The 18,866-nt window shown below is 41.8% G+C and overlaps 2 protein-coding genes across 2 annotated transcripts; one reads left to right on the top strand and one right to left on the bottom strand.

The window, feature by feature from the left end:
• Positions 1–8,150: 8,150 nt before the first annotated feature.
• On the bottom strand, positions 8,151–10,794 carry fbxo45 (F-box protein 45). The gene is made up of 3 exons (XM_008280211.1): positions 10,342–10,794; positions 9,238–9,594; positions 8,151–9,156 (listed from the first exon to the last, which is right to left on the bottom strand). The coding sequence occupies exons 1-3, from the start codon at positions 10,666–10,668 to the stop codon at positions 8,971–8,973; spliced, it is 870 nt and encodes a 289-aa protein (XP_008278433.1). The 5' UTR covers positions 10,669–10,794; the 3' UTR covers positions 8,151–8,970.
• A 570-nt stretch (positions 10,795–11,364) lies between these two features.
• LOC103356147 (myelin-associated neurite-outgrowth inhibitor) lies at positions 11,365–16,928 on the top strand. The gene is made up of 7 exons (XM_008280212.1): positions 11,365–11,480; positions 14,161–14,252; positions 14,363–14,446; positions 14,703–14,845; positions 14,942–15,140; positions 15,225–15,349; positions 15,433–16,928. The coding sequence occupies exons 2-6, from the start codon at positions 14,183–14,185 to the stop codon at positions 15,335–15,337; spliced, it is 609 nt and encodes a 202-aa protein (XP_008278434.1). The 5' UTR covers positions 11,365–11,480; positions 14,161–14,182; the 3' UTR covers positions 15,338–15,349; positions 15,433–16,928.
• The last annotated feature ends 1,938 nt before the right edge of the window (positions 16,929–18,866 follow it).

Here is an 18,866-nt window from a genome sequence, read left to right as displayed (position 1 = left end):
CATTTAAAAAAATAAAAATAAATGAATAAATAAAGCAAACAAGTAAAAAAAAAACAAAAAACAAAAAAAGAAACAGGTGCTTTATCATAGTGTGTCTCTTGTCGTTCACCAGTTCACCCTCAGTGCTCCAGTAACTGTAACTGACTGGTGTGGAGTCTCAGATCTTTTTTGTTGTAGTTAACAAGCCGACACTGAAGTGCCCCGATGTGTGGATAGTTATTGAACTGCCAGGTGAGGGATGTCTCAAGGTGTTCACCCTGTTCAGGACTTTCATACGTAGAAGGTCTTTCAGGGTCCATTGGAGCCCAACAAAGAATATGTGCAAAACATTTGCTGGTATTCATTATAGACTTCTATATTATATGTTCAATACATCTTCTGATAAGTTGACGTATTTTTGGTTCCAAATGCATGACAAATGTCCCTCTTTTATATTTTAAAAAACAACCTAAAAACAATAGCTGTCACCTAAACTAAATGGCCTGGGGTCCACAAGACCCCAAAAGTCCTGAAGAGGGTTAATGAGATCTCAGGACTGCATTATAGGGATCTGATTAGTGATGGATCCTCTCTTCTGTTTAAAGATGGCTGTTCCAATTCAGGTGGCTCGGTGGTTAGCACCATTGCATCACAGCTAGAAGGTCGCCGGTTCACGTCCCGGTGAGGACACCCAGGATATTCCTGCGTGGAGTCTCCATGTTCTCCCCGTGCAGCCTGGGTTCTCTCCGGGTTCTCCGGCTTCCTCCCACAGAAACATGCTGAGGTTAATTGGTGATTGTAAATTGTCCGTAGGTGTGAATGTGAGTGTGCTTGGAAGTGTAGCCCTGTGATAGACTGGTTACCTGTCCAGGTGAACCTGCCTTCACCCTGAGTCAGCTGGGATAGACTCCAGCCCCCAATGACCCTGGTGAGCGTCTCTTCTCCTTCAGATGAGGACAAAACACCCACAAGCTGAGCAACGCTGTGTATGCAGGACTATGCAGCAAGAAGCAATGAACAAAAATCCACTTAAATCCCACTGAAGGCTTTTCTGAGTTCACCCTCTGCTTCACTGATGCCCTTTAAAAAAAAAAACACCTGATTTAACAACATTTATCCCAAACTGTCTCCAGAGAAGGTCACAAATGAGCAAACCTTCAGAACACATTAGCCGCCCTGCTTGTCCTCTCTCACATGATGAGCTGTAATTACTGCCATCAAACAGCAGGTTTAATGGAGCAGCAGAAGGTCCAGACAGGCAGCCTGACGGACGGATGCTGCAATTAGAGAACACAGTCCGGAGACAGCACGGTTAAAAGTATCAGGGACGGAGAGGCTGGCGCTGACAGACAAGTCCGAGGAAAAACAGACGTTCAGGGACAGAAACTAGAGAGTATTAGCAGATACTCAGACAGAGAAGCGAGGTAGCCAAGCTCTTAGCACCGGCAGCACATTTTCAATCAATCGTCTATAGAAGTCCGGCACTCTGATGCCTTCCAGCTGATGAAGGTTAAGATTTCTCTGTGTGCCGCACTTGTGTCTGTTTATCCAGAGCTATGAGTCACGCTGATGTGATTCTGTAAATTTCAAAGCGAGCTGCGGCTGAAATGTAAAGTGCATCGTCCAGTATTCACCCAGAGCGCACCGTGTTTACAGCAGTGAGAGGCCTTTCATCTGAATATAGGTTGAGTCACTGTTGTATCAGCCGCATAAATAATTAATAGAGAACAGCAAGACGAGGCATGACAATGCTGTAAACGACTGCTTCGAGGTTATCTGAGTTAAACAATGTGAAGGAAGGCTGCGTTTGAAGCCTCCATGCGAGCAAAGGGAAGCTGACAGCGCTCCGGTTTAGAGGGCACGCTCACAGGAGGGCATTTAGGTTTTCAGGTCACACTCTGTGCTCTTTAAGGATATCCACTTCCAGTTAGCGCCGATGCTGACGGAAGACCGTTGCTTTGCTTTCCTGTTTTCGACACGCCGTACGTTGTGACACGTCGGAGGCCTTTTCCTGTAACCGTGGTGATTGTGATGCACCACAAAGATATACAGTCGTCCTCAAATGTATTCACACCCTTTGTCCATTAAATAAAAGGCACAAAATTCACAATAAGTCACTCAAATAACTGGAAACTGAAAAAAGTAATAATAAATAAAAATTTGCTAAATTAGAATTTAGTGAAATATGATGTTGCTTTTGAATTGTGCTTAAAAAGAATAATAAAATAAATAAATAAATAAAGACTGTCCTGGACAAATTAGAGCACTTTGCTGGTGAGCAGTGGACCATTTCCATTGCTGATCAATCTGTCGATTATTTTCTTGATTAATCGTTAAGTTTACGATCAATAAAATGTCAGTCAGTGTTTCCCAAAGCCCAAGATGTCGTCCTCAAATGTTTTGTTTTGTCTGCAGACCAGAGATATTCAGTTTACTGTCATAAAGTAGGAAAGAAACCTGAAAATAGAAAAGAATTTAGACTTTTTTTCTTCTTAAAATGTACTGAAAATAATTGGCAAATAACATAATAATTGGCAACTAATTGACTATCTTCTGAGTATATTTTTGAGCGTGAGCATTCAAACACATTAAACACAACTAATAAGAATGTTTTTAGTCTTGTTTTTTTTATGTGGCTCATTATAAAACAACCAGAGCCGACCAAAGTGCTGCAACGACAGAAATATGTGCAGGATAAAAATGAGGAAAAAGTCAATTTATAAAGCAAAAATAATATGAATATATAATACTGTATTTAAAAAAAAGGATAGGATAACAACTTCTAAGATCAAAATTTAAAATAAAATAAACATAAAATACAAAACTATTAACAACCAAAAGCCATTGAAAACATGCACAGCTGGAGATTTTTTTTCTAAAGTGCCAATGGAGGAAGAACATTTACATTTTGAAGCTTTGGAACTGCTGCTCCTGCAAAGAGCTCCTTTACTGACCGTTATTGATCATGCAGCAGTGAACAGCAGCTGTTCTGAGGATCTACGAGGCTTTGATAGAGCAGAGAAATGTAACCAGATGCATGCATGGCTTTATGAACAAGAACAAAAGACATCAGCAAGTAGCCAGTGTGTGGATGCTGTTTTTTGGTAGCAGCAGCAGAGACGAGACAGTGAGGACTGACCGATACCCTGATCCAAGGAGTTGTAATGATCGAACCGAGAAGATAAATGCAGCAGTCACAGTGCTAGTGAGTCAGAGGATTTTAATGTGGTATTTTTGCTCAGTTAAACACACCATCTCACCACGGAGTTAATCTGTAAAATTTCAGGTCTGAGGCAAAGATGACACCACGATTTCTTGCATGGGTTTCCACCAGTATTTGTTCATACAGGAAGTGTTGAGCAAACTACAGTTTGACCTGATGGTGGCACTAGATGAGGGCCCACGAATCTAACACTTTCATCAAGTAGTTCCAGTAGGGTGAGCGCCGTCACCTCGTAGCTAGAGGGTTGCTAGTTTGTGTCCCAGTGAGGACATCCGGGATCTTCCTGCGTGGAGTCTCCATGTTCTCCTCATGCAGCGTGGGTTCTCTCCGGGTTCTCCGGCTTCCTCCCACAGTCCAGAAACATGCTGAGGTTAATTCTAAATTGTCCGTAGGTGTGAATGTGAGTGTGCTTGGTTGTCTGTCTCTAAGTGTAGCCCTGTGATAGACTGGTTACCTGTCCAGGTGAACCTGCCTTCACCCTGAGTCAGCTGGGATAGACTCCAGCCCCCCATGACCCTGGTGAGGATTAAGGTGTAGAGATGATGGATGGATGGATGGACAGTGGTGAAGTGACTGAGCCTGAGACCAACACTGGAGCCACTGTCACGGCTGAGGATTTGCTTTTACGCTAATCTTAACATAACTAGGCAGGTCACATGCTGTACACTGCATATAAACATGTAGTATCTTAGAATAACCTGACATTACTTGGTATGAATTAAACTGAAAAAGAATTAAGAGACACTAAAACACTCATAATCATTGCTTGATTCAAAATGCAATCAACCTGTCAAACAAAATTTAATATAAAGCCTTAAACAGTAGCTGATTTGATATTATTTTTAAACAGGAGGGTGCCCAAATGTTATAATAAACTAATGTAAAAGGAATTTCTCATGCTTCTCACAATACACGACAAGTAGGAGCATTTTAAAGTTCACGACTCACATCCTTGGTTTTTTTTTTTTGGGTCTAAATTCCAATAAACACAAAATAGAAAAGTGAACAGCTCAGCACAGGCCGGTCACTACAGGTCAGTTTCCTCAGTCAGATCTGACTTTTTCTACTCCTAGATTCAGATTCACCTGTTACACCAAGCATCTGTAGTAAAACTGTAGCTGCAGTCCCCTTTTAGAGGTGGTTTAGTCTGCTACAGCGTCTATCTGGGGTGTTTTGTTCATTCCTACTGTTTACTGTGACCCTGAAGGTGCCATTACTCTATAGCGTATATGATGTATATTAATAATAAACTGGTTTTAAAACAATATTTAGTGCAGGTAAAAGGACATGAAGGCCCAGACAGAGCAAAAACTGAAAAAGATAAAATAAATAAGAAATATTAATAAAAACTAAGAGAAATATTGTAAGAAGCGATTGTGAAGAAGCGTCAGACTTCGTGTGTTTGAGTTCAGGAGACAGAGCGTTGCCTGGTGGGGGAGCTGTAATAGAAAAAAGCCTGATGTGATGGTGAGGACTCGTCACTTCATCAGATGTGTTCAGGAGCCTTAAAAGTGAACAAGGGGGAAAATTCAGGCTTCATATAGTAGATTATATTATAGATCTGCTCCTTCAGCACCACGGACAGCACCATGGGTTTATCAATACGCTGAACAGATACGATATTGATACTTCAGAGCCGTCGTCGGAGCCATGCAGTCTAACTTGCACAAATCTCAGTCAGATAAAGATCATTGAGTCAGGCAGGATTGATCTGCTAAAAAAAAAAAAAAACCTCTGTCAATGCACTCGTTCTGCTGCTCGGGGCTGGAGGGGGGACTGCAGGTCATTCCCCTTATTCTGCATCAACACCGCCTGCTGTCCTTATGAGTCTCCGTCCTCTTATGTGGATTAAAACATATGAATGGAAAGCCTTGAGCTACTCTTCTGGCTGCACACTTTGAGCTGCATGTTTTTATTTCATTCATTTATACCATATTAGCAGCACAGTGTACTTGTGATATATGGGGAGTTATTCATCTCATATATATGATAGTAGCGCCTGTATACAGATGTTATTTTGCTCCTGTAAACAATTCAACTTTTCATGGGTTGAGAAAAACAGCTCAGTTTTCAGCCCTGTTCTTCGTCAGTGGGTTTTTCAAATTGTTTATTTAGGTCCATGATTAAATGACATTTCCCCGGACTGTTTAATTATCTGTGCAATATGTGGGACAGTGCTGCTGCGTACATAAGGAGAAATATTTCATATATATATAGTCTCGACACTGTTATTTTTATTCTGTTTTATATTTATCTCTTTTTTTTTTTTAAACCTTGCACTACTTTTATATATACAGATATATTTATAGTTATAGTTTACAGTACTTATTAACAAATTACTGCCTCACAGGTTACAGTTCTGTGTACTCTGGTAGCCAAGCAACGACATTTCATTGCCAGATTCACGATTGTGTTTCTGTGCAATGACAATAAAGAAAGTCTAATTTCTCAGCACATTGAGGAACATTTAAAGCTGGTGTAGGCGATATTTTTTGACATTCATGGACAAAAATTCCACACTAGATTTTCAGCGTGTCATATTTCACATGATGTGAGAGGAAGCTAGACTTCTGCATGTTCTTTGGCTCCATTTTAGTTTAATGTAGTCTGTGACGGGGAGATTTCAGCCAATCAGAGGGCTTCTCACCGATCAGATACATAAGAACAGGATGTGGAGACACAGTGGGTTAGACAGAGGACTCTCACTGACAGAGTGTGTTTCTAAAACCTGGGCTAAGCTGCTGACTTTTAATGTCTGCATTCCAAATCTCATACTTCTTTTAGTTTAGTTCATACTCCAGCTGCTCTCACTAAACTGTTTCATGCTTCATCAAAATATTGCGCCTTAAGCTTTGACCTTCATGTGACATGAGCTGCGACCTGCCTGTTCGCTCTCAGCAGCTCAAGGTTATTTATACTTGCTCAAGAGACCTCGAAGTGTGTGATGTAACCGTGCAGAGGATCGTGGGTCAGAACGGCCTGCCGGGTTGCAAAATTCAGCCGAATGTAGTAGAAGTACACGGTGGCGGTTACAGTAGAGGGAAGAGCTGCAGGGGGAGGAGGTTTATATGTTCACATTCTTTGTTTTTCCTTTTCCAAATCTATGCTCCCGCTGCAGCTTTCTGTTTATCTGAATGATCCAGATCTGAAGAGGTGGTGACAGCTCACACAGTGGAGTTGTTTTCTTCTTTCTCTGCCATCTGTACAAAGGCCAGTCGGTATCTGTGCGGTCTTTATTTTGGGTTTTGAGGTAATTCCACAACCTTGTGCTCATATCTTTGAAAAAAAAGGGTATCTGCATTGGCTGATTTAAGCAACATGGAGTGGAAATGAGTTCCTGTCTGTGCGTACGCAGACAAACTGGGTCGTAAAAGCCCAATCTGTGCCGCGCACACATTAAAACAAGCATCCACGTAGAACAACATACTGCGGGGTACGGGAAAGAGAATAACTGAGGAGAACTGGGAGCACATTTGTGAAATCCAGTGGGTCTCGACTGGTTCGAATATCTGGCATGAATTCTGTTGGAAAAATATTTTTTCATTACAGCAGCCTGAAAAAAGATAGCTGGGAGCTAGAGGTGCCTGTTGGAGGTGTGGCACTGAAGGAGCGTACCGTTTCCATGTTTGTTGGAGCTGTCAAATTATTCCAGAGCACTGGGTTGGGATCCATCAGCGTGTACTAACTGTGTTCTCAATGGTTTCCCCCTTTTATTTGAAACTGTGTGTGTTGGTAACGTAGTCCTGGATGGCCTCAGCAGTGGAGACAAGAAACTACTTTACATTCTTTTAAGTAAAAAGGCCGTCACCAGAAGATGAGCCTGAGCAACCAAGAAAGGAGGATCAACATTATACAAGAAACTACAAAATGGAAAAAGTGTATTTTTGACTAAAACTGCAAATTTTATAGAACTTGGTCAAAATGGACAGAACATGTCGAGCCGATAAGATCTGACTTTATGTAAAGCTGCCGTTCAAATAATGATGACTGCTGCAGATTTTATATTCATTTATTTATCTTTTTCGAAGATGGCAGCGGTGAGGTCGGCTGCTGTCGTACCTGCTCCAACCTTCTGTTTGCATATAGCGATTTTACTTTTTATTTTTAATTTATTAAGCTCGCCTGTGCTGTGTTGTCGCACATACGACAAGGAGACACTCCTAAACATAGGAATACGGCACTTAAACTGTGTTCCTGCCACCTTTTCTCTGGACCCGGCTTGGCCTCAGGTCATTCTGCGGGGAGCCGACAACAACAACAATGGAGGACGCGCAGGCTCCAGGTCACGGAAAAGGCCCCAAAGGAAACAAGAGACACCAGACGCCTCTGCCAAGTATCCTACGAGCCAATGTCCAGTCTTTGGAGAACAAGCTGGATGAGCTGAGGGCCAGGACAAAGTACCAGAGAACATCTACACCCAACGATGCAGGTCAAGGACTATGAAGATCCTGAAGCAGCTTAGCCATCCTGGAAAGTCCCTCTTTTCCCTGCTGCCGTCAGGCCGACGCTATCGCTGCCTAAAGACTGTGACTGAGAGAATGAGGAAGAGTTTCTTCCCTCAGGTCATCTGTTTGCTCGACTCTGAGCCTTAAACTGGACTGTGATGCACTACACACTGGCACCTTTAAATATTTTGCACCTTGTACAGCACATGTTACATTTGCTTTATTAGATTAGATTTTATTTTATTTATCTATGCATATATATTTCTTGAGCATTTGAGGTATCTTATTTTATTTTTATTTTTTATTGCAGCTGGATGCAGGTACTAAACACATTTCACTACACATTGTACCGTGTATAATTGTGTATGTGACAAATAAAGTTTGTCTTATGTTATGAAGATGCTATGTTGTTGTTCTTAGCTGTTCCTGTTCTTAGTTCTATTTCTGTTTCCTCAATAAAAAAAAAAATAAAAAAAAAAAATAAAACAAAACAAGCACCTTTATTCTAAGAGTGGCACCTTGTAGACTTTATTTTCAGGTCTTTGAACCGTACACAATCTATAGTACCATGGATAAAACCGAGAAATAAATAATGTGTAATACTACAATAGCACATTAAAAAGGACACACATGTTACAGGTATAGTATCCACCATTACTGGGTGAGTATTTTAAACGGGGAGATGCTTCAGTTCATACACCGCTATCCATGCACGTGCACGACAGCTGGTCTGCATGTCGTCCATATCAGAACAGAACATCATGTCACATTGGTTTGGCGTAAAGTCGTCATACTCCAGTCATCGATTACAGCTAAACCGCGTTGATCCACAATGAGTTGGTTCCATTAACTCATACGACAGATAACTATTGATAACAGCTCGTTAAAATGATATCTTAAAGTATTTGCCACAGTCTAGAGTAGTTTTGGCCTCGTTCAAGCAGACGTAAAATCTCAAGTAAATGTTCAGCGCTGTTAGTCTGAATTGCATGACGTTAAATAATGTTCCCCTGACCTGTGAGTGAAACAGCTCAGCAGCTAAACTGTAAAAGTGGACAAGTTCCACGTGTTTATGTCGGTCAACCACACATTCCTTTTCCCTGCGGTTTGTCCAGTCCAGTCTGGGTTCACGTTGAAGTAGAAATGCCGACAGTCCTCTTTGTTCGTGTGAATAAAGTTATTCTGGTTGGAAGAAACATGACCACTTAGCCTCCAAAAACCTGGAAAGTGTACAACAAACAGGGTTCAGCGGTCTGGTGACGGAGGAAGTCCTGCACACACACCGGGGAGCTTGGAAGTTTTAACGGAACGGTGGCTCAGCTTCTAGCCGTCCAGAGGTTTTCCCAGGTACACCATGGTGACTTCAGTGTTGCCGTACACTGCAGACACGGCGGGGAACAGGCAGGCTTTGGGCAGTCCACGAAACGCTACTCCGAGAAACTCGAAACCCCTCTCGAAGGCTAACGTCTTGTCATCCATGTCTAGGATCACTCGTATTCTCTCCCCGATCTGTGGACAAGCATGAGCACGTGTTGGATCACACAAACACAAAACAATTTCAAAGCTACTTCATACACACAAGGCTCCTACCTGGTATTTGGGTGCATTGTTGCACTGCGGGAAATTCCCATTGACCTCCCCGTTGTGCAGCAGGTTGTTGTCGACCAGGTTCCAGCCCCAGCTCTGGTCGTCGCTGCCCAGCAGGGCCACGTAGCCCTGGCACTGCATCGCCGCCCGCTTTGTGGCAATGCCTATCACGGCCACGGTGCCAAGAGGGCCTTCCCACCAGATTTCCCAGGCATGCCGGCCTTCTGAGAAGCCAATTTTGCCACGTGCGCCGTCTGTACTCTGGGCGATGGGGTTGCGATGCAGGGTGAAGCCGTTCTTCTTCACATAAACGTTGCGTGAGCAGTCGTGGGAGCTCAGGGCGTGTTGGAAGGCCTTGAGCTGTAGAGGAGGACAGGTGATCGATCAGGTATATTACAGCTGTTATGGTTAATGGTGAAACACTGTCTGTTAGAAAAGCATTTTGGCACAACTAGATGAGACACTGTGCTGGATTTATGTTGTGTTATGTTGTGACATAAATGAATCCAAACATTCAGACTTAGTTTAATAACCATACAGAGCAGAAGAACAAGATTTCTCTTTAAAATGTAAAACTGGATTCAGGTATTTTATAGCAACATCTGGGGGACCTCCAAGTGTCTCTAAGAAATACTGAGTTCCTATACACAGTCCCATTAACAGACTGGTTCAAAAACAGGTTTGGCTTCTTGTGGGCCAACGTACACACAGTTATGCAACAATGATAACCCCACTCAGGGCTCCAGTGATAAAACAGAGGACCACTATCTCATGTGGACCTGGTTTTATCTGCTCAGTGTCATTCAAAACAACTGTACACCAAACGCCATTCAAGAATCTGCCCATTTATTTTGGATCTGTAGAAAAAAAGACAGCTATTTTTTCTCCTTTATATCTGTTTATAAAATATTAGTAAAGACTCATTAGAGTCTTCCGGCATACAGTAATACAGTTTATGGATTCATAATGAGAAGCACGTTGACACTCATGTTCCGTGCTAGCAGAGCTGCAGCGCCACTAAACAGGCAGATTTTTGAACGGAGTTCGTCATTAATCACCGTCCACTCGGCCCCAGAGAACACAGGTGTGCCAGTGTGCTGAACCTACTTTCCCCTTGTAGGTGGGCAGGTTGCACAGGATGTCTGACCGCAGAGCCTCATCGCTCAGAGACCGGCTGCAGAGGCTGCGCCACACCTCGCTGTTTTCATCCGCGAGGATATTATTCCAGTGCCAGCACACCAGCTCGCACCCCATCAAGTCAGACAGCTCCAGATAGGAGAAAATGTGCTCCAGGACCCGGGCTGGCAGCCTCCCGGCCACCCCTGCGCCTCCCCCGGCTGCAGCAGCGTAGGGAGAGCCGGCGGAGCTGCAACTGGCAGCCGCTGCTGCGCCCAAACAGGAGGAGCCTCCTCCCCCACCGGCCGCTCCAGACATTATAGCCCTGCTGTGGACCGACGACACCAGCCGACCGAAGAGTTGCACCTTACACCGTAGGATGACTCCTAAAATAAGTTAAATAGCAACATTTTACCTATAAAACCACACGTAGGTCGCAGTAAAACCACAACAGTATGGACCCGACTCTTCCCAGTTCAATGGCTGAATGGAAACGATGCGTCAAGGTCCTGGAAGAGCCAATACACTCATTTCGCTGGTGTCAACAAAACATGGAAATTTATTTGCAATACTACGAGTTATTTGAAATGTGCCACAAAACCACATAAATGCAGTGTTCAAATGATACTATATAAAACAAAGCGCCAAGCTCAGGTGAAATATATTTTATTGCCTGCAAGGACCGCAGAGCAGACATATTAATGAGCTCACAGAGGATCGCTCCAATGTTGCAGTGTTACGATATTGAACGTTACACCGCTGCAATGTCACAAAGTGGCGACTGTGTAGTAAAAAAACCCAGCACCGATTATGTGAACTGTGTTAGATGATGCCATTGTTTACTTAGAAATTATATGATTTTTTTAAAATTCATAATTCGAATTTTTGTTTGTTGAGAAAAAAAAGCTTTAGGTTAAATATAAAAAGCAAAAATACACACTGCGTTAGGAAAATATAAAGAAAAGAAAGTGGTATTTTATTATCGCGGACCACGTGACGTGACACGGAAGTGACGGTGTGCTCAAAAGAGTTAAGCAAAGCATCTGGGAGCAAAACACCAGCTAGCTAAAATTTCATTTTACAGCAGAGGACCAGAGGAGGAGACTAACGGACGGTGAAAACTGTTATCGGTAAGTTATTGTGGGTTATTATAAAAATCCGAGGGTTTGTGAGTGATGTTGATTGCTGGGACAGGCGGTACTGCGGGACACAGCTGTTTGGCTGCCTGCCTCCTGAGCTATGCGGCCTGTTGACAAGCTGTCCCCATCTGTCTGCTGTCCGGGGACAGTCCGGCGGTTTTGCGCGGTCAGACAGGTGATTAGCGGGTCAGTCTGCACACCGGAGCCTACCTGCGACGGCGAACACGCCTCGCTAGCCGCAGGTGGTGCAGTTTTGTGAAGCTTGTGGGCTAAGCTAGCTGAAGATAACAAAGCCCCGCTACGTTCACCTTTCAAAATTCTTCCACTTAAAGGTTGCCATCTTTATTTTTGCAGGCAACGTCACCTTTAAGAAAATACACGGAGACCTTGGTGTTATTAGGAGCTGGAGAAAAATAAGCTCACAAGTAAACAAGTGAGCAATGCTTTTGTTAAAAAGACATTTACGTATTGGATTGCTTTGCACTGTTCCTGCCTACTTTGTGTTTTGGTGTATGTGCGATAAAACTGAACTGTCATGACGACATGCGTACGACGTGACTAAAAATATTAACCGTTTATGTATATGTTATGTGCATATGCATATATAGAGTTATCTGTATACATAAAAGATATAATTTACAAATACATACTTAGACAAGACAGTGATTTTTATTCAATTTCGGTAGTTAAAAAATGATTTTTTTTTTTTTTTTTTTTTTTTTTTTAAATCTACCAAAAGATTTAGTTCACCCCTGGGCAGGTGAAACACACACTGGTACAGCTGGTGTGTGTGTGTGTGTGATGCACAGAGATGGTTTCATTTAAACATGTAGGTTGTTATTTCCAGTAACAGTCCCACTGCACATGTAAACCTGTACTGTATTCATAACTGCACAAAGAGCTGCTATTTTATTTATTTTTTTATTCACTTTGCTGTCATGACAGTAATTCCACCGTTATAGAAGTGGTTCATTCACTGGTAAAGGTTTTTACTTGAATGAGCACATTTAGAGAGTGATGTAATGGGATTTGAAGCACAGCTAGAGGGCAGCACAGCAGCTCTGTCTGTGGACAAGAACAACAGATCTGATGTGGAGCAGAAGCCGGTGTTTCTCCTGGTAATGGAAGTAAAATGTTGAACTGAAAAGCAGGAAGGTATTTTACAAAACTCTTTCTATATGCGTAGGGAGGATGTCCGTTTCTTTATACCTCATGTGGTAAAGAATGTTAAGTAGAGTTGCATGATATTGGGAAAAATAAATTGTGATATTTCTCTTTTCTGGGATTCTAAAATGATTGGAGTATTTATTTAAAATAGTATAACTGCATAAGAAAATGGAAAAAAGCAGTTTGGAACCTTCTTTACATAGTAATACACTGAGAAAGACATCCACATTAATAGTCATTTTAGTTGTAAATGCAGGTTTTTTGGGGGGGGGGTTGTATCCAATATACCTAAAATATGACTAAATTGTTTTACATCAAACAAGCCTGTGTGGTAGATTAGTCATGGGAAGTGAGAAACATGCAGGTTTTCATTATGTGTTAACACAAGAAGTTGATGTATTTGAGTTCCTGCGATGTGGCTGTTAGGAATACACACAGTACTGATGCTGAAATGATATCCAATTACAATGAACGCTGAAAGGCTGAGGTGTTTATTGAATGGAATTTGTAGGCAAAAGCCTACTGTAGTGTTGCTGCAGTGATGAAGCTGTGTGACACCATGTTTAATATGCCAGGTATCTGATCACACGCCCCTTGTCATTTCAGTTTGTGGGTCAATGTGTGATCAGAGCGTGAAGAAGCAAAAGTGATGCGACCGATCAAGGTCGTTTTATATGAGCCCCCGACAGCCCAGAGTGAGAAGAACAATTATATCTCCACTGCAACGTTTGTGTTGCCTTTACCGGTTCTAGTCGATGTTAAGTGCTGCCATAACAGACGGTTTGATCTCAGGTTTTTTGGGGCATAAGTGGAGATGTAATCTATCCTGTTCCACTTGGGAGAGCTCCAGTAACTGAGGCCTATTAATAGAGTTATAGTTGGGAAAGCATGGAGCCTCTGTCTAAAATAAGGCAAACAAACCAAGTTATGCTGTTAAGGTTTTGCACAAAGGTTTTTGCCAGCAAACAGCCTCTTTTGGAGCAGTTATTTATCAGTATGACCCAACTCCAGCAACCTGAAACAAAGACATTCAACATTCTTTGGTCAGTCCCAAATGCAAAGGTCACTTTATCAGTGAGCAGTCTCATTAACAGGGCTGCCAATAACAATTGTTCCATTGTTCATTAAACTGTTGATTATTTTCTTGATTAATTAATTAGTTGTTTGGTCTAAAAATAATGCCGGGAAATCAAGATGACGTCCTTTGATGTCTTGTTTTGTCCACGACCCAAATATATTCAGCTCACTGTCAGAAGAGTGCAAAAAAAAGGAAAATATCAACATTTAAGATGATGGAAGCAGAGAAGGTTGACGTTTTAAAGAATTATCAAACCATCCATCCCATGGAGCTCTACCGGAGGAGTTCTGGTAGCACAACAGTCTGTGTTGGATTTCCGCAGATGGTCTTTGCATCAAATGTCAAATATTCCTAATTAGTTATATTAAATCATTTACTTTGCAGCACCTTCTTTAATTCATATTTTCTTTGCTTCTTTCATCGCAGCATCTGTGAAAAGGCAGCCACGATGAATCCGGTCTACAGCCCTGCACCAACAGGGGTCCCCTTCACCAACACCAAGGGTCTGGGCTACCCAGGTAACTCAATGTGTTTACTATAGTGGTTTAAACTTATGTCCTAAATACAAGAAAACAGTCCAAAGCCAAGGAAAGCATTGAATTTGTTTTTCTGTTTGTGGTCACGGCAGCTGGATTCCCTGTTGGCTACGCGACAGCTGCCCCAGCATACACTCCCAACGTCTATGCAGGAGCCAACCCAGCCTTCTCCAGTGGTGAGAATGAAGTCATGAACACCTCCCAGATGATTTGGATCTGATTGCACTTAACTAGAAATGATTAGATTTTTATTTGAACTAAATATAAGATAAGAATGGATACTGTACTTGTACTTCTGTGTGTTGTGCATCTGTTCAAGATTGTAAAAAAAATATTCTAACTGGACTGATTGAAGTCTTTGTTTACTGAGTAGAAGGACTTATAAATCCTGACTAAACAGCACTAATGCAGGGCGTCTTCCTCTCTCTGCAGGCTACGCTCCGGGCACTCCGTTCAAAATGTCCTGCTCTCCCAACACAGGGACTGTCCCACCGTACTCCTCCTCACCAAACCCCTACCCTGCTGCTGTGTACCCTGTCAGGAGCACCTACCCCCAACAGAACCCCTATGCACAGGTCAGTGAGTTAGACCCTCGGTGGTGGTATTAAAACGCTCGCTTGTTTCTCTTTATCCTGTTTGACTTCACTGCGGTGCTGTACTTGTTGTTCCAGGCACTAATACCTTCACAACAGCAAGGCCCGTACTACACACAGCCGCTGTATGCTGCGCCGCCTCATGTTATCCATCACACGACGGTGGTCCAGCCCAATGGGATGCCCGCGGCCATGTACGCCCCGCCCATCCCTCCTCCCCGCCCCAACGGTGTCGCCATGGGGATGGTAGCTGGCACCACCATGGCTATGTCAGCTGGTGAGCGATTCATCACTTTAGTCTGTTTTTTTTTTCATATTGAATACAAAATGCATGATTTATATGTACGGCTCTGCTCCTCAGGAACTTTGTTGACAACTCCATCACCAGCGCCTGTTGCCCCCCACCCGGTCACGATGCCCACGTATCGGCCTCCTGGCACACCCAGCTACAGCTACGTGCCCCCGCAGTGGTGAAGAGAGGGAAGCGTGAGTACGACGAACGGAGACGCTTACGTGCAAAAATACACGCAGCTTTAAGGTTGTATTTACGCCTTTTATTCTCCCTGCAGGTTAGAAGATGGTAGATATGCATTCACACTCTACTCCAGTGTTTTTTGCTCTTGGTGAAGACCTGCCCCGGCGGCGTCCGCAACCGATTACTCTTCTTCCAGCATAATGTGAATCTAAAACCCAACTACATAGAAAGAGGCCCATTCGGACAGGGAGGGGGTGAATAAAAGGCCCATCCCCATGACCCCTCCTGATGGAATAAGGCTGCATTCCATGCCACACCCCCAGCGCCAGCACCTCGACAACCTGCTGCATATCTCACATCAAACTGCAAAGCCTCCATGCAAAACTTTTTGTGGACTGTCATGCAGGTTTTTATAGCTTAAACTCTTAAGTGGTGAAAAGGGAGTTTGGAATAGTTACCTTTTTTTGTTTGTTTTTTCTGTTTTGTTTTGTTTTTTAATTTGGGGGATACATATGATGTTGAATGCATGTGTATATATAGATATATGAAGTAATGCTAGCTCAATCTACCTGCTGTGACAGATGCAAATTCAACAAAAGGCACACATCCAAAGGAACTAAAAAAAAAAAAATAATAAAAAAGAAACGAAAAAAAGAAGTAATAATCTGCAATGCTGAATCACCAGTGACCATGTCTTAAATGTGAAAGAAGAAAAGACAAGAAACGTTCGCTCATGCAAAAACATACCTGCGTAACCAAGCGCAGACCAAACTGTACTATTTTCACCGCTTTGTGTTTAGGTCAGTGACGCTAGGTTTTTATGGTTTCTTTCAGTGATGCAGTGTTTGCATTATGTCTTACCATTTTTGTATTTTAGGAAAAAAAAGATGGGACTTTTGAGTTCGTGCCTCTGACTGACGGCCATTCCAGCACTTAATCACTCTGTTCTTACTTTTCCTGCCCTGTTAAGCATTTTAGAAAAAAGTCTGAAGCAGCTCCTGCTCGGGTGATATTGATGTTAAAACTATTCAGTAACTTTAGCCAGAAGTGTTCTTGGTGGGGAACAGACAGAGGAAGTTGTTGGAAATCATTTGCACCCATTTAAAGAGAGTGAATGAGGAGGAACAGTGTTGTGTGTGAGTGTCTGTGCGCGTGTATGAACATAGATTAAAATAGAAACCATTGAAAATGGTGCCATACAGTGCGACATGCTTAGAAGTCTCGACCTACATGTCACTATAATCAGTTTGTTCTTAGGTAGGTCTGAAGCACTACATCAGTAAATCACTGCTAACTGTGGACATGATAGGAAAACATGATGTTGTTAAACTCCATTTGTGAATAGCACTACTGAACGAAGGCACTAATTCAAAAAACAGTTTGTGAAGATGTTGGACCTTTTGACATTGCTCGCTGTTTTACCTCAAGGTTCCAGGCTAACCCACCAGTATCACTGTTTCAGACATGCTTTTCTATGTTGCCTCAGTCACCTCAGTTAAATGATCTGTTTTGTAAATGTTATTTTTGTGATTTTGGTTCCTGTTTTGTATTCTAAAGAAAGACCAAAAATAAAAACAAATATAAGAATAACCACTATTTTCTGTTCTGCGTTATTGGATACAAACACACAGGAGCAAACACAGCCCCTTCCCCAGTCGTAAGAAAGAAATAATATTAAAATCGACTGGAATTTGTAGAAGGATATTTCAGATTTGTGCCTTCCTGCTGCTACAGATATGGTTGAATAAAATCATCATGCTTATCTTATTTCACTTGTATTGAGCCTCAAGGGCTTTGTGACAATAATCTACTTTAAAAAACAAAAAAAGAAGGATTTGAAGCTACAATATTTGCTCAAGGAGAATCGTATCAATACAACCTCAGTTGCCATGTCCAGTGGCTGGTTTGTACAATTAATCAAGTATTAAATCATATTTTAGCCATACAGTTCTAACACTACACAACCTGGCATACTACACAACATAGAGGGGATCTGTGGTATATATAGCAGCAGTTTATTGTTGGAAAACAAGCTATAAAATAGTAGATGGTGCATTATAAATGTGATCTACCTGTATGAATGAAGAAAACCTGCAATTGGGTTTATCCACACTGCTGGACTCGAAGAGAAAGAAGGGAGAAAAACAGCTGTCACTGCTAATAAATAAAAATGTAACGAACATCATGACATTGCTTTTGAATTGTGGTTTAACAGCAATATTTAAAAAAAAACTAACAAACAAGAAACACACAAGTAAACAAGCATGATGGGGCCCATAAACTAATATTTTGTTGAACAACAACACTGCTCATCAGCAAAGTGCTCTAATTTGTCCAGGACATTTTAATTTTTTTAATTACTCTCTTCAACCACAATTCAAAAGAAACGTCTTATTTCACTAAATTACAATTTAACAAATTTTTATTTATTAGTACTTTTTTCAGTTTCTAGTTATTTGAGTTACTGTTGTTAATTTTGCCTTTTCTTTCATGAAAGCGTATGTATACATTTGAGTGACTGTACTGTGTCGGTGTAATTCTACAAATGGCCTGTGGGTGGCAGCAGAGCGCCTCCGCTGCATGTAGAAGAAGAACAAGTTAAAAAAAAAAAGAAGAAGAAGATGACTTCCCAGGATGCAACACGGCCCGCGAATTTAGATTTTCATAAGAAGTCAAAACAGTAGAGCAGTGAATTACATGTAAACGTTAGCTTACTGTTTATCTCTCTGCTTTTACTTGGACCTTTTGACGTAAGTCTGAATCCGTTTGTTGCTCCTTTTACCGTGAACTCATCGCATGTTATGAGCCGTATTTAGCGATAATGATTTTTTTTTTGTGTGTGTGTGTGTACAGTTGTCAAAGTGGTGGATGAGAATATGTAGAGGCAGCAGTACAAGCTAACAGCTAGCTCTTTTAAAGCTTCCACTTAAAGCAGAGAAACAACAAATGATTGATTGAATGAATTGTGTTGTGCTAGCATGTTTAGGAAGCTTATATCAGCTGTTCGTGGTAAACTAGGCAGTCATTTAACATTTAATGTACATGCTGGCAAATTTAGGTTAGCATAACAAAGCATCACAAGAAGGATTTATAGTGTAAATGTCTGTGTAATATATCTTTGACTGAATTGTATAGATTCTATATGTTTTCAGGCCTGGAAAGGTTTGTGTTTTCACCCACAAATCACCTGGAAAGCCATTTAATGGTTCAATACACATAATGTTAAAGATCTCAAAGGTTGATCAAATGTTGACCAAAGACTGTATTATTAGTTTTAAATATGGATATAAAGCTATATATACAATAACGGGAACTGTATGGGGCCCCAGTACCACCTTCACTGTGAGTTTCTGCACATTGTTTTTCAATGTAAACTGTCAATAATTAACAATTTGGCCTCTTTTAGAGCCTTTTCACCATTTGGATTTGTTGACAACAGTTTCCTCTGTGTCCTCACTAAATTTCTCGACGGTGGGAATTATAGTTCTTGAGATACTGAACCCAAAATAAGGGTAATTCAAAATAGAG

The sequence above is a fragment of the Stegastes partitus genome, unplaced genomic scaffold (assembly GCF_000690725.1).
Source record: "Stegastes partitus isolate 25-593 unplaced genomic scaffold, Stegastes_partitus-1.0.2 Scaffold186, whole genome shotgun sequence".
NCBI lineage: Eukaryota > Metazoa > Chordata > Actinopteri > Pomacentridae > Stegastes > Stegastes partitus.
The sequence above is the reverse complement of the archived record's forward strand: the minus strand, read 5'-3'. Positions and strand labels throughout refer to the sequence as shown.